General features: G+C 35.7%; 1 protein-coding gene across 1 annotated transcript; it reads left to right on the forward strand.

Annotated features, from left to right (window-relative positions):
• Nucleotides 1-21951: 21951 nt before the first annotated feature.
• On the forward strand, nt 21952-22879 carry LOC149247643 (uncharacterized). Its single transcript, XM_089458260.1, has 2 exons — nt 21952-22352; nt 22448-22879. The coding sequence occupies exons 1-2, from the start codon at nt 22032-22034 to the stop codon at nt 22658-22660; spliced, it is 534 nt and encodes a 177-aa protein (XP_089314386.1). The 5' UTR covers nt 21952-22031; the 3' UTR covers nt 22661-22879.
• Nucleotides 22880-23543: the final 664 nt, after the last annotated feature.

Raw genomic sequence — 23543 nt, forward strand, 5'->3', positions numbered from 1 at the left:
TGATTGTTGGTCCAACAAACGATAGGGAGCTAGACACATAGAGGAAACACATGGAATGACTTTCACTGCTTGCAACCATGCATGTCACTGAAGACAAATTGATATATGTACTTCAAGCTACACTAAGAGATGTATTTCAAAAGATGAGCCTTTCTTACCATACTTACACTCCAGATGGTTATGCATTCGACAAAGTTTTCATGCGGTCCCGATCTTCTATCATAACTTGGGTTCTTTGGTCCTTCTCCTCAACTCCTTGAGATTCATCTAGCATGTCATTCTTCCTTTTCATCACTGAGAGATACATTTGTGTAGTTTCAGCAGGCAGTCATTGACACCTCTGCACAATTTTTGGATGCAAGGAAGACTGGACAACAGAGGACAACGTTGCATAGTTTCTGAATGCAAGACATTGTTGCGGGATGGGGTCCTGGGAGGACACCTCTGTGCAGTTTCTAGATGTAAGACAGACTAGGCAGCTGAGGGACAATACTGCGCAGTTTCTAGAGACAATGGGTTTCGGCTGAGGGAAGGACACTAGAGGAAACCATGCGTAGTTTTGGATGTGAAGGGAGGCTGGGGTCTCTACACATTGTGCAATTCTAGCAGGCAAGGGAAAAATCTTGAGGGTTGCAGAAGCGAAGTGTGTAGTTATGGAAATCTAGATGAGGCTAAGTCGCTATGGAACTGAAACTGGTGTGAACAGTGATAGAAATTTGACTACAATCACACACTCGAACACTTAGCGATACAACATAGACAATCCAAAAGATATAAAACATACTCTGTTTGATGCAACAATATTTGTGACAAGAGTGAGTGAAATGAGTGTGAAACATGTAGAAATTCCCACTGTAGATCAACAGGTTATGCAATATACTAAAGCAAAATACAAGATCTACTTCTACAACAAACTTGCGGAAGCTTAATCGAATATGAGCAAGATCAAATAGAACACATAAACTAAGAATGAGAAATAAATCACACATGAACACAGAAGAATACTCTGGGGAAATCTTCAGCGAAAAACCTTGATCTCTTTCTTATCATACAAGTGGAAATATGTTCAGATTACATAAAGCTTTAGCTCACAAGCTATCCAGCTCTCAGTACAATCCCTCTGCTGCTCATAGACAGTCAAAGGCTTCTCACAAACCTTCTCCTTTTCCCTCCAAGCCTCCTATTTCCTTGCGCAGTTTCTCTTGGGGTCTAGTGCTTCCACTTGTGTGAATTTCCACCTCAGACTACTCACTTGGATTAGTAGTAACTGCGTAATCCTGAAGGAGATAATTCCTTCTGCATGGATGAGTTTCCTATATAGGAAAAAATCCTCCAACTGATAGTACATTGTCGCTTCCTCTGATCTAAATTGGGTCTTAGACTAAACTGACATGCATGAGTTATTTATGAGAGAATATTCAGTTATCTAAAGTGCAGCAGTTACATGCATGCATGCATTAACTAACTGAACTCACAATTATTTCAACAAACTATTTGAACTAATCTAACTGGACTTAACTCAGTTAACTGAGCTAACTAATTACAACTCAAATTACAACTCATCCTTATCTCTTTAACTAAGGGATAAATTCCTCAATTAATGGAGAAATTGTTGCATGTCTTCACATAGACTTCATGTTTTATTTTGTCCAACTAATTAACTCAAGATGAATTAATTAATTATTTTACAAACAATTGCTAAGATCAAATTCAAATTTTACTTCTCAATTTTAGTTCAGGGACTAACTAAAATTGGAATCTATCCCGAAATACTATTTATAGCAATGCTATTTTTAGCATTTCCATTTTTTCATTCCTTGCTGCTATATCCAACATTGGTACCTGAGATTCTATTTATAGCAATGTTATTTATAGCATTTCTATCTTTAGCTATTTATAGCATTTCTATTTTTAGCATTTATTGTTGCCATTTTCAACACTCCCTCTCAACAAGAAAGTAATTCAACTTGAACCTGATCCTGAACCTTTGGAATGTTCTGCATGCAACACTTCTCCCAAGTGTTGTTGCTCCAACAACTCTAGAAACAAAAAAATCTCCCAACTGACCTCCCTGTTGGGCTAGAAACACCCTCTGATGCTGAAGCTCCCTCTGCCACTGACAAGTGCTCCCTCTGTGACCTCTGAGCTGCTGCAACACTCCATGCATCTCACATCATTGCACACCTCTCTATGCCATCCTGCACTAGTGCAACACTCCTGTGCCTCTCGCATTGTTGCAGCCTGCTAGCTCTGCATTGTCTTGGGATTCCTGCACTGTAGCTCTCTCTGCCGCTCCATCCGCATCTGTCTCTACCCACTTAGCTAGTCCTGATACTCCTCATTAGGGCTCTCATAGCAAGGTCTAATCAAAGAGGTTGGGTACTTCAATGATCCAGCCCCTATTCCAGCCTTCTTGGGACTGTCACTCCACATCACCCCACCTACAACCTGGAGGTATGGATGCATGTGATCCCTCTACCCACTTGGCTCAAAATTTCCCTCTACTAGAGGTCTCTGCATGAGTGTATGCCTCCACTCGGTCTCCTTTTGGCTTCTCTAGTTGTGTCTACTCCACAACCTCCTGAAGTTGCTTCACCAATTGTAGCTCCTCCACAATTGTCTAAGACTTCTTTTGGCACTGCATGTTGAGAGGTAATTTACTCTCCCTCTCAACCACCAAGTCTCCATCAATTGTCTTGCTCCTCAAGACTTTGCATGCATCTTGAACCTCAAGAGCATATAGGTTCTTGACTCATGAACCGATCTGCTTCATCTATCTCGTGGTGATGTGTCGAAGGAAAACCTTTCCCTTACTGAAGACTACATCATAGCCTTTGTCTTCTAGCATTGCGATCGACACCAAATTTTTCCTCAGTCCTAGTACATACTTGACATCAATCAAGGTAATGCGAGCTCCATGCTCCCTCTGAAAAACAACCATGCCTATACCTGAGACACTATACTTTTCATCATTACCCATCGCTATGAGTATCTGGAGATCTTTCTCCTCCAAGGTACTGAAAAAACTCTTATCGTCGGTCATGTGGAAGGAAGATCCATTGTCAAGAAACTAACAACATCCCACCATGGATGAAACCATGCATGCAAAGAGGGTGAAATCCAACTCAAACTGTGAGGCCAATGCCTCACCTTCAGATCCTTCCTTGGATCCCATCTTGGATTTCTTCAGTGGAAAATTTGTAGCAAAATGGCCCACCTCATGACAATGAAAGCATCGCACTTTCGATTTGTCAAACTTCTTCCCACCATGGGAAGAACTCGATTTGGGATGAGAATCCTTCTCCTTCCCTTTCTTCACCTTACTCACTAAGGCACAATTTTCCTCATCCTCCTTGGATGAAGAACCATCTCTGGTGCTTCTTCTTATCTCCTCCTGCATCAGATCCGACCAAAGTCGTTCCTAATCTGGCAATTTTTCTCTTCCATTTACCAAGTTTTGGTAGTTATGCCATCTCATAGGAAGACCGAGGAGTGCAAGACTCACCATTTCATCATCGGCTATCATGATCCCTACACTTCCAAGCTCATCCCTGCAAGTGGTGAGCTTGTTCAGATATGTAGAGATCATGTCGCCCTTTTCACACATGATTTTCTGAAGCTTGTCTTTCAGCACCAGTTTCCTCTGATCGTTGCTGTTCTGATATAGATCTTTCAATGTTTTCCACATCGAAAATGGTTTCTCCTTCCCATGGAGACTCGAGACTATGTGGTCTCGAACTCCCTCTAGAAGGATTTTCCTTGCTCTAGCCACACATTTCTTCCATTCCGCCAATTCTGTAGCATTAGCTGTTGCCGGCTTGGGGACTTCTTGATCAATGAAGTCCTTTAGACCGTTATCCTCTAATACTACTTCCATGCAATCCTTCCAGGCTATATAATTTGAGTTGCCATAAAGGGCATACTCGAGTCTTAAATTGTTGAACGCCATTGGTGAAATTGAGATGTGATAAGAACTCAATTTCTATATTCAGGAACTTGAAACTTCGAACTTCTCCCTTCTTTGTATACCATTCTTCGCTTTGATCACCTTTGCTCCGATACCATGTAGAAATTCCCACTGTAGATCAACATATTATGCAATATACTAAAGAAAAATACAAGATCTACTTCTACAACAAACTTGTGGAAGCTTAATTGAATACGAGCAAGATCAAATAGAACACATATAACTAAGAATGAGAAATCAATCACACATGAACACAGAAGAATACTCTGGGAAAGCCTCAGCTAAAAACCCCGATCTCTGTATTATCATACAAGTGGAAATATGTCTGGATTACACAAAGCTTTAGCTCACAAGCTATCCAGCTCTTAGTACAATCCCTCTACTACTCATAGATAGTCAAAGGCTTCTCACAAACCTTCTCCTTTGCCCTCCAAGCCTCCTATTTCCTTGCGCAATTTTTCCTGGGGTCCAGTTCTTCCACTTGTGTGAATTCCCACCTCACACTGCTCACTTGGCTCAGTAGTAACTGCGCAATCCTGAAGGAGATAATTCCTTCTGCATGGATGAGTTTCCTATATAGGAAAAATCCTCCAACTGATAGTACATTGTCCCTTCTTCTGATCTCAACTGGGTCTCTGACTGAACTGACATGAATGAGTTATTTATGACAGAATATTCAATTATCTGAAGTGCAGCAGTTACATGCATGCATGCATTACCTAACTGAACTCACAATTATTTCAACAAACTATTTGAACTAATCTAATTGGACTTAACTCAGTTAACTGAGCTAACTAATTACAACTCAAATTACAACTCATCCTTATCTCTTTAACTAAGGGATAAATTCCTCAATCAATGGAGAAATTGTTGCATGTCTTCACATAGAATTCATGTTTGATTTTCTCCAACTAATTAACTCAAGATGAATTAATTAATTATTTTACAAACAGCTTCTAAGATCAAATTTACTTCACAATTTTAGTTCAGGGACTAACTAAAATTGGAATCTATCCCAAAATACTATTTATAGCAATGTTATTTTTAGCATTTCCATTTTTTCATTCCTTGTTGCTATATCCAACACTGGTACCTGAGATGCTATTTGTAGCAATGCTATTTATAGCATTTCTTGTTGCCATTTTCTACAAAACATGTCTATGTAATGAACACAACTCATATGCACAAAGATTTTCCCTTGAAGCAGAACAAACTTTCCTTTACATGACAAATGATAATCCTTAGGCCCAAGATGACACCTGCTACATAAAGATGAGAACATGAACAACACTTAAGATCAAGGAGGGGGTATTGAGATCATCATCTTACCAATAAGTGACCAAGGAACGATCGATCACATGATCCATGGTAGGCTCCGAAATTTGCATGCGAGCCAAAATTTTGGAGGGTGGTTGTAGTCGTTACAACAAAGTAAATTTTTTTAAAGATTAAAACAAAATTCCTAAGATCATCCTTCTTTTACAAAGTGTATTCAATGGTTGAACCTATTTAACTCATTATCATTACCCCCTTCCATATTTAACTCATTGGCATCACTCCCCCTTCTATCTTTCATTATTTCCAAACAATAAAAAAGGTTCTATCTCCATATCAACCTTTAATGTAGTGATTTGTTTATATATAAAGAGAGAAAAAAGAATTTTTGAAAATATATTGTGTAAGATTTTAAAAATATCCCAACATTTTAAGTACACACTTTACCCATAAAAAATTCAAAATTAAAAAAAAGTACAACTTTAATTAATAAAATAGAAATTAAAAAAATTGAATGTTAAGGGATAGTAACCATAAATAAGTATTAGTTTATTTTGTGGCTCTTGATGTGATTTAGTTTGTTGATGATGACTTTGGAAATGATTTTATAGATCACATAACCAAAAGAGATAGGCTCAATTTTTTCTAGAGTGCTAGCTATTTCCTCCTTAGGAATGAGCATGATAAAGGTTTAGTTAAGCTTTTTTATAGTTCCTTAGCTTGCTTTGGATTCCCCAACTACCCTCCATATATTAGTGCCAACCAATGACCAATAATTTTGAAACAACTCTATTATCAAACCATTTGACCTTGGTAATTTTCTTGACGTCATCTTCATTACTATTGTCTCAACTTCCTCTCTTGATATTTTTCTCATAAAAATTGCATTCTAATTTAGAGTTACCAACTTGGGGATCTATTTTAGGATATATCTTATGGCCTCTTATTTTTCTAAGTCCAATTCCAAGAGGATCTCATTGTAGTACATTTTAAGTTCTTTTCTTATGTCCCCTTAAGTATCCAATTTACCCCCTAAGCATTTTAAGCATTTTGTAGAGAGGTGGTTTTGTTTATATGCCTTCTATTTTTCATAGACTTATGAAATAATATGGGGTTTCTGTCTCTCTCATTGAGTTATCTTATTCTCAATTTTATTTGCAAAATATATCTTCTTTCTTTTGTCTAGTTTCTATTTTATCTTTAAGGATTTACTCCTTCTGTGCTAAGTATTAATTTATTCCTTCCTTGAAATAGTACATTGTACCTCATTGATATTTTAAAGTCCTTTATGCTTCAATTATATTCCCAAATACTTCTTTGTTATAGGTTTTGAGCTTGATATTTCAACATTTTAGTCTTAGTTGGAAATAATAAATTAGGTGGGCCTCTTGTTGGCCCATTCTCCATCCACCACTATTTAATATTTTCTTTAAAATTAGGTGCTCCAACCAAAATTTCTCAAATATGAAGGGTGTGGATCTAGGAGGGGTCATGTTATTCTGTGAGTGATAAATTGGCTAGTGATCTGAGCATCCACCAAGTAAAAATATATCTTTCTGTTAGGGCCCTATAATACTAGTGATTCCCCCATTACTATTGTCATTGTATCCCTTATTGTTATTGTTGTGCCCCTATTGTCTCCATATTGTTATTATTGTGCCCCATAGAATCCCACTATTGTTATATTTGTGCCTTTATATTATTATTGTTAGGTTTGCTTGGTTATATTGTGACCCCTTAGACTCCTATATATAGAAAGGAGGTTTTGTCATTTGAATCATCCAAGAATTGTTCATTTGTGTAATGTAAAGGAGGTTCCCCCCTTGAAGAGGCTTATTTCTAAGGCGTTCATCTATCTTTTCTATCTTTTTGTGAGCTAGTTTCATAACATTTGGTATCAGAGCTTTGGATTCTAGGGTTTCGCTGCTCCAAACAGGTCATCGTGGCATTTTTGCTATATCTTTTTTTTGCAATGTTTCAGATATGAAAAAAAACCCATTTGAGAGGAAATCTTGCTAAATCTCGGGTCTGAATTTCATATCGTGTCTCACTATATTTTCGGAGATATGATTTGAGTAAGTTAGGGTTTTTGCAAGCTCCAGAATTTTATCTAAAACAAATCATTGTGGAAGTTTCGCTATAACTATTTCGCTACGAAGTTCCAGAAGCTAAGAAAAAACCCATTTGAGAAGAAATCATTTTGAACCTCGTCTTCGAATTTCAGATCCTATGTCGCTATATTTTAGGAGATATAATATGAGGAAGTTAGGGTTTTTGTAGACCCTCGAATTACATGCCAAACAGGCCACCTTGGGAAAATCGTCATAAATTTCTCTCAGAGCATCGGATTGAATTTCCGTAAGAAGTTACAGAAAGAGGATGGACTGTAGTTTTTGGGGTACCATTTTTAGAACCTAAGGTTGAAACAGGGACCCGCAGCACATTGTACAAGTTCGATCTATTGAACAAGTCTATACTCAGGTCATCATGGGAGATTTGGCATAACTATTCATTGGAGAATCCAATCTTGATCATACTTACAGAGTTAGAAATATTACTCAAAGGGTTACCGCAGGAAGAAATTTCAGACCTTGGAGATCCAAATTATCGAAATACATCATACTCAACATCAAGCTCCTACAAATTGGAAAAAAAAAAAGGTGTGTAGTTTTTTTTTAAATTTTTGCATAAGCTTGGTTTGAAAAATTAGTTTGAAGGAATTCAAAGGGTACAGTGAAGAATTATTATCAGTAATTGATGCCCCGAAGAAAGAAAATGGAAACACGTAGTAAGCAACCTGAAAGCTCTAGCATGACTCATGAAGAAGAGGAAGAAATGCAACATGATATATCAAAATTACGAGACCAAGTGGAACAAATGTCACTCGCACAAAAAGTAACAGAATCTAAGATGGATGGATTAAAGAAAGACGTAGAAGCTAAGATGTATGGCATGGAAGCTAAGATGGGTGGTTTAAAGAAAGGCGTGGAAGCTAAGATGGATGGTTTAAAGAAAGGCGTAGAAGCTAAGATGAATGATGTGGAAGCTAAGATGGACGACGCGGAAGCTAAGATGGACAGCGTGGAATCTAAGATGGGCGTTGTGGAAGCTAAGATGGATGATTTGAAGACAGATTTAGAAGACAGACATGGAATATTTGAAGACAAATTTGAAAAAGTTTCTACAAGAAATGCTTAGTAATGGCAAAACGGTAGTAAAGGAAACTCATGATGAGAACAAAATAAATGTTAATCATGATTTCATAGACTCTAATGTTGGATCGAAGAACCACCATGTTCCAAAGATCGATATGAGGAAGTTTGATGGTAAGGATCCCGGAACATGGATACTACAGATGGAGCAATTTTTCGATCTCCATAATGTGCAAAACACACAAAAGGTATGCATTGCAACTTTATATTTGGAACCAAATCAGTTTGTATGGTATCGATGGCTTTGCTCTCGTAAACAAATTGTCACTTGGGCTATTTTTACAGATGAAATGATAGCACATTATGAGGATACAAAAAGCAACACTTTTTTTAGCCAATTGATAAATCTCAAACAAAAGGGTTCAATGATGGAGCACATTGAGGACTTCCAAAAATTGAATATAAGGGTAAAAGATATTCTAGAGGAGCATAGGATTGATGTGTTCATAGGGACTTTAAAAGATAACATCCAACATGAGGTTCGCCTTTGGGAACCAGATTCATTGGAGAAGGCATTCAGGTTGGCAAGAAAAATGGAAAGCAAAATTATGGCAACAAGGAAGCCTACCACTCACAATCATAAAGATGGAAGTGTTGCTGCCCCTAGCCATCCAAAACCTACAAGGTTAACACCACAACAATTGTAAGAAAAAGGAGCAAAAGGGTTTTGTTACAGTTGTGATAGCAAATACACTAAAGGTCATAAGTGTGCCTGGAAGAAATTGTTTTACATATATTGTGAAGAGGAGGAAGAAAAGGAACAAGAAATGTCAAAAGAAGAGGATATACACTAGGAAAAAACCCTAGAAAAATAAGAAATGAATCCGACCATATTTTGTAATGCATTGGCCGGAATTACCACTCAAACTATCAAGATAGAAGGGCATATCAAGAAGAAAAAGGTAATAGTGTTGATTGATTCGGGAAGTACCAGAGTGTCAAGTGATGGTTGCAAGTGGAGGAACCATAAATTGCTTAGGAAAGTGCCATAATATCAAGCTATCCATGGGAGAATATGTATTGAATAGCCTAATGCTTTCCATTCCAATGGGTGGTGCTGATGTTGTACCAGGAGTCTAATGGCTACAATACTTGGGTACAATAGCTTTTAATTTTCAAGAACTTTTCATGAAATTCTCTTCAGAAGGAAAGGAAGTTGAATTAAGGGTTATCGCAGGGAAACCGGGAAAGATAATTAGCTCTAATGGAATGACAAAGCTTCTAAAGAAACAACAACGAGGTATAATTGCACAATTATGTTCACTAGAGGTTCCCACATCGAAATCATCCATTTCTCCAGATCTCTAAAAAGTATTGGACAATCATTCCAAGGTATTTGAGACTCCCAAAGGCCTCCCACCTATTCATGATCATGATCATGCTATCAATTTGATTCCAGGAAGTGTTCCTCCAAACATCAGGCCTTATAGATATCCCTATGTCCAAAAGAGTGAAATTGAACGTATGGTTGCAGAAATGCTAGAGGCTGGTATAATTCAACCTAGTTAAAGTTCTTTCTCTGCTCCAGTAGTATTGGTTCAAAAGAAGGATCGATCATGGTGCATGTATCCAGATTACAGGGAGCTCAACAAGCTCACTATTAAAGATAAATTTCCCATTCCTGTCATTGATGAATTATTGGATGAATTGCATGGATCAATTTACTTCACCAAGTTGGATCTTCGTTTAGGATATCATCAAATCAGAATGAATACTGAAGACATTCCAAAAACAACATTTAGAACTCATGAGGGTCATTATGAATTTTTGGTCATGCCTTTTGGCCTTACTAATGCACCTTCTATGTTTCAAGGTTTGATGAATTCCATTTTCAAACCCTTCCTTAGAAAATTTGTGTTAGTATTTTTTGATGATATACTAAACTACAACAAGCCTTGGAAGGATCATGTTCAACATGTTGACATGGTGCTCAAACTATTGGAGGAGAAACAATTATATGCAAAAATATCCAAATGTTTCTTTGGAGTACAAGAGGTGGAATATCTGGGTCATATTGTATCTCATGAAGGTGTTAAGCTAGACCCTAGCAAAATTAAAACCATTAAGGAATGGAAAATCCCCACATCCATAAAGCATCTACGAGGATTTCTCGAGTTGACAGGGTATTATTGCAAGTTTGTTAAGAATTATGGGAGAATAACAGCACCTCTAACAATAGTATTGAAGAAAGATGCATTCTCATGGACTCCAGAAGCAACGAAGGCCTTTGAACATCTTAAAGAGGCAATGTGCCAAGCACCAATCTTAGCTACACCGGACTTCACAAAAACCTTTATTGTGGAATGTGATGCCTTAGGAAATGGAATTGGTGTGGTTTTAATGCAAGAAGAAAGACCCATTGCTTTCGAAAGTCATCCAATCAAAGGAAAGTATTTACACAAAGCGATATATGAGAAGGAAATGCTGGAAATATTACATGCACTTAAAAAATGACGACCCTACCTAATGGGAAGACACTTCAAGGTAAAAACAAATCATGATAGTCTTAAATACTTTTTAGAACAAATATTATCTTCAGAAGAGCAGCAAAAATGGGTCACAAAGATGTTGGGCTATGACTTTGAAATCATCTACAAAAAAGGGAAGCAAAATGTTGTGGCAGATGCACTCTCAAGAAAAGATGAGGATGTGGAAGCATTTCTTTGCGCCATTTCTATTATCCAACTAGATTGGATAAACGAAGCAAGGGATGAATGGAAGAATGACGAGGAAGTGTGGGCACTCATTCAAAAGATACAACAAGATCCCAGTGCATCTAATACATTTAGCTGGAAAAATGATTTGTTGTGGTACAAGGATTGGTTATACCTATGTAAGAATTCCCAACTCAAACAAAAGATTCTTAGGGAATTGCACACCTCTCCCTTAGGAGGGCACTCAGGATTTCTAAAAACCTACCATAGGGTTAAGAAGGATTTTTTTTTTGGGATGGCCTTAAATCATATATTCAAAAGTTTGTCCGGGAATGTTTGGTTTGCCAACAAAATAAAGTTGAAACAATTAAGACCCCAGGACTATTACAACCTTTATCCATTCCAAGCCAACGTTGGGAGGAGGTTTCAATGGATTTTATCACAAGTTTAACCAAGTCTGAAGGAAAGAGTGTTATCATGGTGGTAGTTGACATACTTACCAAGTATGCACACTTTTGTGCATTATCTCATCCATTTAAAGAGAGTACAATTTCTACTGCATTTATCGAAACAATTCAAAAGCTACATGGAAACCCAAAGATTATTGCAAGAGACAGAGATCCCATTTCACTGGAAATTTTTGGACAGAATTATTTTCTTGTCTTGGTACTTAGTTAGCTCATAGCTCATCTTATCATCCTCAATCTGATGGGAAAACTGAGATAGTAAACAAATGTTTGGAAGGATATCTTCATTGCTTTGTATTTGATAAATAGACACAACGGGTCAAATGGTTGCCTCTGGCTGAATGGTGGTATAACACTTCCTTCCATATTGCAACAAAAATGACCCCATTTATGGCATTTTATGGATATCATCCACCATCCATCACATCATATTTAAGAGAAAATTCTAAGGTTCAAGCAGTGGAAGATCACATTGAGCATCAGCAACAAGTTCTCCAACTCTTAAAGGATAACCTCACCTTGGCGTAGAATAGAATGAAACAACAGGCAGATCAACATCACAGCGAAAGAAGTTTTGATGTAGGTGATTGGGTATTCCTACAACTACAACCATATAAACAAATGTCCCTCAAGCAAGCTAAGAAGGATAATAAATTATCACCAAAGTATTATGGTCTGTACAAGGTGTTGCAAAAGATAGGTACTATGGCATACAAATTGGAGCTTCCTGCAGCTTCCTGAGTGCACCCAGTTTTCCATGTTTCATGCTTAAAGAAGGTTATAGATGACAAGTTTCCAGTTCAAACAATATTGCCAGAACTTGATGAGGAAGGAAAATCATATTGGAACCTGAAGCAGTCAAAGAAACAAGAACTGATAGCTAGGAAATCGATTAATTTCAGAGTATCTCATCAAGTGGAAGAACTTACCCGTTGAAGATTCCACATGGGAGGATGAGAATTTTATACAGAAGCACCCAGAACTACTCAAGCGTTGAGGACAACACTTTTTTGAAGGAGAGGGGCATGTTATGGCCCTATAATACTAGTGATTCCCTCATTACTATTGTCATTGTATCCCTTATTGTTATTGTTGTGCCCCTATTGTCCCCATATTGTTATTATTGTGCCCCATAGAATCCCACTATTGTTATATTTGTGCCTTTATATTATTATTGTTAGGTCGGCTTGGTTATATTGTGACCCCTTAGACTCCTATATATAGAAAGGAGGTTTTTCATTTGAATCATCCAAGAATTGTTCATTTGTGTAATGTAAAGGAGGTTTCCCCCTCAAAGAGGCTTATTTCTAAGGCGTTCATCTATCTTTTCTATCTTTTTGTGAGCTGGTTTCATAACACCTTCATGAATACTTCCTCATTTATTAGAGATTTGGAGAATAGTAAATAATCAAGTCCTCTTGAAATTTGATAAATTATGCCTCCTCTTTTAGTGTTCTTGTATGGTAGTCATTGATGGTTTTCATGTCTACCATTCTAAACTTAGAAATGATCACATAACTAAAAGAGATAGGCCCAAATTTTTCTAGAGTGCTAGCTATTTATTCCTTAGGAATGAGCATGATAAAGGTTTAGTTAAGCATTTATATAATTCCTTATCTTGCTTTGGATTCCCCAACTGCCATCCATATATTAGTGCCAACCATCGACCAATAATTTTGAAACAAATCTATTATCAAACAATTTGACCTTGGTAATTTTCTTGACACCATCTCCATTACTATTGTCTTAGCTTCCTCTCTTGATATTTTTCTCATAAAAATTGCATTCTAATTTAGAATTACCAACTTGGGGATCTATTTTAGGATATATCTTATGGCCTCTTATTTTTCTAAGTCCAATTCCAAGAGGATCTCATTGTAGTACATTTCAAGTTCTTTTCTTATGTCCCCTTAAGTATCCCATTTACCCCCTTAAGCATTTTTAGAGAGGTGGTTTTGTTTATATGCCTTCTATTTTTCATAGACTTATGAAATAATATGGGGTTGTTGTCTCTCTCATTGAGTTATCTTATTCTCAATTTTATTTGCAAAATATATCTTCTTTCTTTTGTCTAGTTTCTATTTGATCTTTAAGGATTTCCTCCTTCTGTGCTAAGTATTAATTTATTCCTTCCTTGAAATAGTACATTGTACTTCATTGATATTTTAAAGTCCTTTATGCTTCAATTATATTCCCAAATACTTCTTTGTTATAGGTTTTTAGCTTGATATTTCAACATTTTAGTCTTAGTTGGAAATAATAAATTAGGTGGGCCTCTTGTTGGCCCATTCTCCATCCACTACTATTTAATATTTTCTTTAAAATTAGGTGCTCCAACCAAAATTTATCAAATATGAAGGGTGTGGATCTAGGAGGGGTCATGCTATTCTGTGAGTGATAAATTGGCTAGTGATTTGAGCATCCACCAAGTAAAAATATTTCTTTCATGAATACATCCATATTTATTAGAGATTTGGAGAATAGTAAATAATCCAGTCCTCTTGAAATTTGATAAATTATGCCTCCTCTTTTAGTGTTCTATGTATGGTGGTCATTGATGGTTTTCATGTCTACCATTCTCAACTTGGAAATGATATCTTTGAATCTTAATATTTCTTCTTCTAGGGACCTTATGCTTACGATTTTCTCTATGAGAGAAGTGATCATATTAAAGTTTTTGCCAATGATCCATGGTACTTATTTGATTGTTGATCCTATATTTTGAACATGATCCATACTTTCAAGCATGTTTGTTAAGATGTTGGGACCATAAACATGGTAATGGTATCCTCTCTTGTTGTACCAATTTCCTTAAAGTGGGCTATGACATTGCTTCATACTTCTATAAAATTATCCATGGTTACCAATATATGGATGTATAGAATGGATATGCCTTTAGAAAAACTTTTTTCACTTGTAGTTACTACTTCACAAACCATTTATTTTATAGTGTCTCCAACACATTTTGTTTCCTAAATCATAGCTATATCAAGATTTTATTTAGGGATTCTATTTTTAAGGAAGCTTTGCTTAATTTTACCATTGATCCCTCTAATGTTTGGTGATGTGATCTTAAGAGTTAATATTTGGGTGGTTGAGGAGTTATTTGTCATAGAGTGGAATGATATACCTAATTCTAACAATTGTGCTCCCTCCTCTTGTAGCTTCTATTTTATGGGTTTCCTTCCACTTTTTTTTTCATCTCCTCCCATTTTCTTTGTGGATTTCAATGGATTAGTTTTCATTTCTAGTCATGATGTTTTCCTTTTATTGTGGGAAATACGAGCTCACTTTGGTCTTGGTTTACATTAGCTCCTTTGATAGTAGGTGCAATTTTTCTTCTAGAATATTGGTGAGGTGTTGTTAACCATAGATTTCTATGAGAATGGGTAAATCAATTTCTTGCATGTTAATGTCTTCTATCTAGTCCCAATCTTCTTTGTTCAAGTTGGTTTTATCTCCTTCATCGAAATCAATTTCTAGATCATCAGGGACAATATGTTGTTTTCCATGGTTCTTAGATTCCTTCTCTACTATCTAGATTTTTAGGTCATTTTTTCTTCATTTGGGTTCCTCTTGAAAGTATTTAGGTTGGGGTTGAGCCTCTTTTATTGCATTTCCTAGTTTCAACCTTGGTTCCACTATTTATATGATAGCGACTAGAAACTATTAAACACCATGGTAGAAAATGTGGTTGCCTAAGTGATTTGCTTCTTATCTAATTTTATTTTAGTAGGTATTTTGAAAAAAACCTCCATATTTTCTTTGCCTTCCTATGCATTGGTATTGAGTATAGCATTAATCATAACGTCTTTTAACATGTATCCATGTTCATGGCATTTTCTATATCTTAAGGGTATGTGTTCATACTCCAAATTCTAACTCGATTACAAATTTTGAGAGCTATTCCAAATGGATTTGAGAAAGACATTAGAACATTCATGTAAACATAGATTCTAGCATAAGTAGTATACTTCCATGTCCTTGTGATTTTAGAGGTTTTGACATAGTTGTTGAGCATATTCCCTACTTTAGCCATGGTTTCTTCATCCCAAAACTATTGCGTAAGAGAGTATAGGTGGATAAAAAACAATGCCATTGTGAAGTATTCATTTTTCAAGTTAAACATATTTTTCCAAAAACATTGGAGTAGGCCTACTGGGTTGAAAAAGTATGGGCCATCTTCAAAGATGTGCTCCATATCCTCAATGCTTATAAAGATCATTGTAAAGAAGCCTTATGGGTCGAAGTTTGAGTTCTACCCATACCTTTGGTTTTAATATAGATTTAATCCACCAAATTAAGGCTTTATTTAAGAACTAAATTCACATAAACTTTGCAACAATGTATGACCTTTCATGTATTGTATATAACTACTAAATTTGGAGGAGATAACTTCATATCTTGTATTTTTGTTATTTGATCTAGGAAGCCCTTATAACACTTCTTGTCCTGAGGTTAGATTTGAGAATTCGACCATAACCTTAATGATAGCGTGGCTTCTACTTGTTGTACCTTCTTCTCCAACTAAGGTTACCTTTCTTACACCCCCCATTTCCTTTGATTTTCTATATTGTCTTGATTGTACACCTTTGAATGAGGCTACTTCCCTAAGAAACTTTGGTTACATGATTTATATCTCCATCATTGATCCTAAGTTCATCCTTCTCCTTCTTTTACAAAGTAGATTCAATGGCTGGCCTATTTAACTCATTACCATTACCCCTTCCATATTTAACGCATTAGCATCACTCCCCCTTCTATCTTTCATTATTTAAAAAAAAAAAAGGGGCTCTATCTCCCTATCAACCTTTAATATCGAGTTCTCTTTAGTGAGACTTTTTGGAAGCTTTTTTGGTGGGCTTTTCCAGTCTATTTTCTCTAAAATCCCGCAGGAATTTATTGAAATCACAAGCTTGATGGGTAACCCCTACACAATCGATGTGCCCTAGGGGTTTTTCAAGGTGCTGATAAGAACCAGCTTGAATAACACAAATCAAGATTTTATCTCAAATTTTTCGGCGGGATTCTAGCACTCAAAAATCCAAAAAGTTATACTAAAACAACTCCCTTTAATATAATGATTTGTTTATATATAAAAGAGAAAAAATATTCTTTGAAAATATAATGTATAAGATTTTAAAAATATCTCAACGTTTTAAGTACACACTTGGCCCATTAAAAAAAAATACAACTTTCATTAATAAAATGGAAATTAAAAAAACTAAATGTTAATGGATAGTAACCAAAAATAAATATTAAATATTATTGAGAACTAAGTCAAATTTAGTAAAGATAATGAAAATTAATAAATTAATAATTAAAATAGATTATTAAGATAGAGGAAAATTGGGTCAAAATCCAAAATAGAAAGTGGTTATTAATTAAAATAATATTAATAGAATAAGAAATAGGAAACTAGTCGTTAGGAGGATTGGGTCAAATATGATGAAGGTAACAAGAATTAGTAATTAAGAGGAATTATTAGTATGGAAGAGGATTGAGTCAAAAACCCATAACATAACTGGTACTTAATTACAAAGGTTCGTACTAGGGAAATAGTGGTGCACATTGCACAAAGAAAAGATAGCGAAAATTCAATAATTAGGGATTAAAATATAATATAAAATTATATAATAATAAGTAAAATAGTTGTGAATAATGCTTTATAGAGAGGATATAAAATAATAGAATATAAAATTAATATGATAATTCAAAATATTTAAAATAAAAAAATATTAAAAATATTATTAAATAAAAATAAAAACTAGTGTAGTTATAGAAATTAAATGGCTGGTAAATATGGATAAGCATTAAGAAATTTATCTTATGAGACTTATCTTATGAGACAGTTCACATTACAATTAACTAAATTATAATTTTATTTTTATTATAATTGTAAAAATAATTAATATATGAGTTAAATGTATATATTTAAAAAAATATGAAACATGATTCTTAATTATGAAGACTTACTCCACTTTCAAAATTCATTAGCAAATAATTTTTGTTACAATACCATGGTTTATCAACACCACATCTCTAGAACATCATAACTTATTTCACAATCAAAATATTTTACATATATTTTATTTTAATTTAATTTTATAACATTTTTTTAATGAAAATGAAAAGCAAAAATAACATAACTATCTTCTAGAATTCCAATCTTTTATATTCATTATAACTAAAATTATTCTACAATTCCAACTTTTTATTTAGTTATAACTAAAATTATTTCGTAAAAAATAAATCTATACCATATATCTATTAATTATTAACCATTAAATTAAAATTTTAAAAAACTTATTTTATGATGATGATGATGATGATGGTTAACGTCCGCTGAGACCAAATAATGATCTATCGGACCTAAAAAGACAAATTATTTATTTTGATTTAAGATTTTATTCCTATGCTCAAAAAGTTTGGAGAGAAGCCTCCCGAGTTCACTATAATTTTGGCATTGTAAAAGGCTAGGAAGGTCAGTATTGTAACAAAGGTTGTGAAATTGAGATCTAATGTGGTTGTATGCAGGGCACTCTAAGAGGAAGTGGTTTTCATCCTCGATGCTCCCATTCTCACAAATATGGCAGATCCTTTCCATCCATGGCGTTTTAGGAACTACCCAGCGGCCAGTTTCGCTATGGAGCTCATGAGAATTCGTTCTAATCTTTGCTATATTAATTTTCTTTTTTGAGCTAGTTAGAATAGAGAGATACTTTTGATCTTCAAGGGTGGGGTTGATGACCTTCTTATAATAACTTAATTTTCTTTTAGACGCTAAATCTTTCTCACACCACAATTTTTCTTTGAACTTAGAAGTAACAATATCTTTAATGTTATTTATGTTTTGCAAAGCATCATTCTCATTGATCTCCCAATAGTTTAACCAGGCCCTTGTGTCCTTATGCCATCCTCGGTTAAGCCTTACGTGATTTTGGCTGGAATTTAAAGCTAGCTTAGGAAGTCTATGATTGTCTATGTTATTGAGCTTGTGCTTGTACATCAGAAACCTGAGCATAGCAAGGCTCTCAATAGAAGAAAGACTTGCTTCTATAAGGAGAATAGGATAGGGTGTATTACTTTTAATTTTCAGGTTATAAGTTATAAAACGCTTCTGGATTTGCTCAATCTTCCTCCATGATTCTCTGGAGATGCTGCAGCCCCAAACTTCACAGCCATATAAGATAACAGGAGTGACTAAAGTTTCAAAGAGGAACTTCTTTTTATCCCACATTACGAGGTTTGCTGTTTTACAATTGTTTTCAAGACCAAAATAAGCTTTCCATCCCCCATTGATCCTTTTCTCAATGCTATGGTTCCAGTTGAGCTTGTGATGGATATCAATTCTTAGGTACTTGTAAGAATACACTTCCTCCAAGTTATTATTGTCATACGTAAAATTAGCGCAAGTGTCCTTCTTAGATTTGATAATCATAACTTTAGTTTTGTCTGTATTAACAGTCATACCCATGGTAGAGCAGAAATCCTTAAGAAGCTTGAGTTGCTTATCAAGATCAGAAGGGCACCTTGCTAGAAGAACAATATCGTCAGCATAGAGAAGAAGGATAATGACTATCCCAGCTAAGATTGTGCCACCACATCCTGCTTCTTCTAAATAACCTTCGAGCTTATCGATGTAAATGCCAAATAGGGTAGGGGAGAGGGGGCAACCTTGTTTAACTCCGATGTTACACTTAATATCTTTTGACCACCCCTCCTTGTTCTTTAGCTTGGCAATTACATTCTCGTATAGCCTTATAGCAGCAGCTCTTAACTCAAGAGGAACCTTTAGCTCTTCTAACCTATTCCAAAGGTTGTATCTAGGAACCGTATCGAAAGCCTTTCTAAAGTCTACAAAGCAGCAGAATAAATTGGATTTATCATTACGACATTCCTCCGCAATGATCCTTAGCGTAACAAGGTGGTCTGTTGTTGAGTGATGCCTTCTGAAACCTGCTTGGCCCTTAGCCCACTTACCTTCACTTTCAAGCCATATGCTTAACTTTTTTTCCAGAATACTACCATATAATTTGGCTAAGAGAGGGCTGATCATAATTGTTCGATAATTAGAGGGGTTATTTGTATCTCCACTTTTAAAAATAGGGATAATGAGGCTCTCAGTCCAAGGTTTAGGGAACCCTTGCTTAACAGCTTGATTGAAAAACTTGTGGATGTGGGGGATGAGGACAGGGCCTCCAATTTTTAAGATTTCTGCCTGGTAACCTTCAATGTCCTTAGCTTTCCCATTCGCGAGGCGATTAACCCCAAACTTAATGTCTTCTAAAGAGAAGACTTCTTTCGTTGTGAGCAGGGTTTCCAAATTATCCGTGACATTAGGAGATTCATAAAGCTTTTTAAGATAAGAATTCCAATCATGAAGAGCAATTTTATTATTATCCTTAGTCTTCCTAGTCAGAATCTGCCTCCAAAATTTCTTAGGAGCTACCTTAGAGAGGTGTAAGAGATTCTCCTGTCTTTGACGAATGTACTGCCTCTTTTTCCTTTTAATTAGGGCTTTGTATATTCTTATCTTGTCCATTTTAAGAGAATCATCAACAGCTTCCTTAATTGCTCTCCTCGCATTTTTACAATCTTTGTCATACCAAGGATTGGTTTTGCTATTTCTTTTATTATTAGAGACTTCAATTGAGAACTTTTTAATAAAATATGAGAGGGTTGTAGTAAAATTATGATATAGGTCTTCTATGTTATCTATACTAGATAAAGGAGGCAAATTAGTTTTTAATTCATTTAGAAAGAGGTCCTTTTTATTTTTATCAAATATTAAGTTCTTTTGGTTGTAAGTATTGTTTTCTATGGGAACTCTATGCATGACAAAATTGAGGGTTATAAGTAAAGGCCTATGATCGGAGTCAGGCTCGTGGTCGTTTAAGATGTCAAAGTTTATCATTCCGTTGTATAAAGGAAGATCGGAAATAACGTAGTCTACCACGCTGCTACCAAGTCCATGGATGCAGGTCATCTTGCTGGAATTGGGCCATTTTTTTAGACCGTTGCAAATTATGAGATCCTGAGCACTACAGAGCTTGACAAGCTCTGACCCAAACAAATTTTCCCCGAGGTCTTCAGAGCTCCTTTTGTACCTACTAGCCAGGGTAGGGTCTTCGTCTAACCAAAGAGGATTAGGGTTGGAATGATTGCTTAAAATAATAGCTTGGTTGCTTGAAGTTCGGGCATTGAAGTCACCTATTAAAAGGATATTACCATCATTCTTTAGGCTAGAAATATCGTTCTCTAGACTATTGTAAGGGTTAGTTTTATCCAGATTCTTCTTCTTATAGAAGTTAGAATTAATGGGGGGGAAATAACATATTGCTATGTAGGACTTAATTAAATAACAAATATTTTATTTATTTTAATTAATTTAAAATTTTAATATTAACTTATGGTTTAAATGTTCACTTCATTTTTGCATTTAAAATTCTATTTAAAACAATGAAAAATAATAATTGTATTACCAAATTTACAAAAAAATAAAAAAAAATCGGTATTTTACAAATAGTTTTTCACCCTCTTCTTTTCAAAATCCAATAAAAAATTAAATAAAAATTATTAAGTGGAATTTCGATGCTACAAATTCACCTAGATATTAGATTTCATGGTGGAAAATCTTGTAAAAAAATTCAAAAAATCAAAATGATAGAGTGTTTGAATCGTTTTTATAGTAAAAATGGATTAACACCATCAAAAACACTGAAGTACCCAAAATTCTAAAATTTAACAGCTATAATCAAATCTTAATGATATGATTATTCCGAAAGAAATTCATCAACTATAACCAAACTTTATCATAATCTGGGCAATTTATGTGCTCTTTCGACTACGCTTTCATGTAATGGTAAGCATTGGGAAAAGTTCTGAAATATAAAATGTCTAGACTTGTTACTCAATTAAAAATTTGGAACTCTCATCGAAAATCGTAATCCAGAGATTTGTGGTATAGCGTCTACATTGTTATTTGTGTCCTACGTGTGGTATGAGGATAAAACCAGGTGGCGAATCAATCTTACAAAAAACAGATTTCTTGATTTAAAATAAATAAAAACACTCCTACGTAAACTCAATCTCCCATTCCACTACATGCGTTGTACCTTCATTTTAACACTTGGCTCCAAACGGTCTCGAAACGAGCGAACCATATCACTATCCGTAAATAATGGAGAAAACAAAAAGTAGGTATCCCCCACGCCGCATATTTTATTTTATCCCACCGACTGCACGTTTCGGCTGCCCAATGAATAATGGACGTTTTACAGTGGCGAGAAAGACACGTGTACAGTCACGTCGCGTTTTCCATGCGAGCCCAAACTATAAATATCGCTATCCATTTCATTCGATCCATCAATCGGCCCTTCAGAATTTTCATCAAAGTTCTATATTCATTCTGCAATTTGTAGTTTGAGATCTATCTGCTTTTAGTATAAGAAGTATGGCGGAACCAGTACCATCTGCAGAGACTGTGCCTGAGCACCAGGACCGCGGTCTGTTCGGTCTCTTTGGGAAGAAGGAAGGGGAGGCAAAGCAGGGCGATCACATTAAGCCGCCTGTTTCCACCCACACTCAGACTCAGGACGCTCATCTTTATCCAACTAATCCCCCGCACGCTGCTGCAGTAAACCAGCCGCATGCCCAGGGTTACGGCCACGGTCACGCGGGGCAAGTCACAGCTGCGGAAGCTGAGAAACAGCAGCACAGTGGCTTACTAGGAAAGCTTCACCGCACAAACAGCTCCAGCTCCAGCTCTAGCTCTGTAAGTCTCTTTCTCTCTTTCTTACTGTGTGATCTCTTTTTATTCCTTGCTTGGTTGGTTGATAATGTAGTGGTGAATGTGTATTATAATTGCAGTCGAGCGATGAAGAGGGAGGGAAGAAAAAAGAAGGGGGCAGGAAGAAGAAAGGTCTGAAGGACAAGATCAAGGAAAAGCTCCCTGGTGGGCACCAGGCTTCTTCAGATGCCCATGGGCATGGATATGAAGGGAAGAAGAGGCATGAAGGGGAGAAGAAGGGACTGGTGGATAAAGTCAAGGACAAGCTTCCTGGACACCATGATAAGGAATAGAAGGGAAGAGGAAGATAATTAGGCCCACCATTAAAGTCTTTGTGTTCGTCTCTATGTTTGAAGGATTATAGTGATATGTGTCTGTTATTTGGTTTATAGTAATAATGTGTGTAAGAGAACATACAATAAAATGTACCTTTTTCTTGTAAACAAGGGCACTTTAATTCTACAGTGCAATATGGTATCATTTACAGTTCGCTATTGTTTTGATTTTGTCAAGTAGTTGTTGAAACATTTGAAGGTTGTGTACTCTAATATTAGAGTTGATACGTTTCAGGTGAACCTTTGATTTTGTCAAGTTGATGTTGAAATATTTGAAGATTGTGTGCTCTAATATTAGAGTTGATACGTTATCAAACTTTGAAGAATCTTCAGAAAATGAGGGGGTGAACCCTTCACACATCTTTATGAAGCTTACTAGGACTTCAAGCTTTACTGAAAATGGGGTTATTGAAAATGGGGAAAGGGTTCAGCGTAGAGTTAGATCGGGTGACTTGAAATTTTTACTGAAAATGGGTGAGTTGAAACTTGAAACAAAATGGGGAAAATGGGGAAGGGTTCACTGTAGAATTGCCCGTGGAAAAATAGGGTTCACCTGTCTTCATGATCAACAAGTTATAAATCTACTTTATTTTTTGCTTTTATAAATCATTTTTTTACATTATAAATCTATTTTTTTACCATTTAGGTGATGAGGGTCTCGTTGCACTCGATTTTTTTTGAAATGGTGATGGTTGTTTTTGTTCTTTGTCTCGTTGCACTCCAATTTTTTTTTAAATGGTGATTGTTGTGATCTTTTTTACCTATTTTAAAAGGTGGTGAATGTTTATATTCTGCTTATTGCTTGAGATTTGAGATTTGTTCATCAGCTGCGCCTTTGGGT

This window comes from Pinus tabuliformis, chromosome 7, assembly GCF_031772625.1.
Source record: "Pinus tabuliformis cultivar Carrire ecotype Pingquan chromosome 7, CPIR1, whole genome shotgun sequence".
NCBI classification, from domain to species: Eukaryota; Viridiplantae; Streptophyta; class Pinopsida; order Pinales; family Pinaceae; genus Pinus; species Pinus tabuliformis.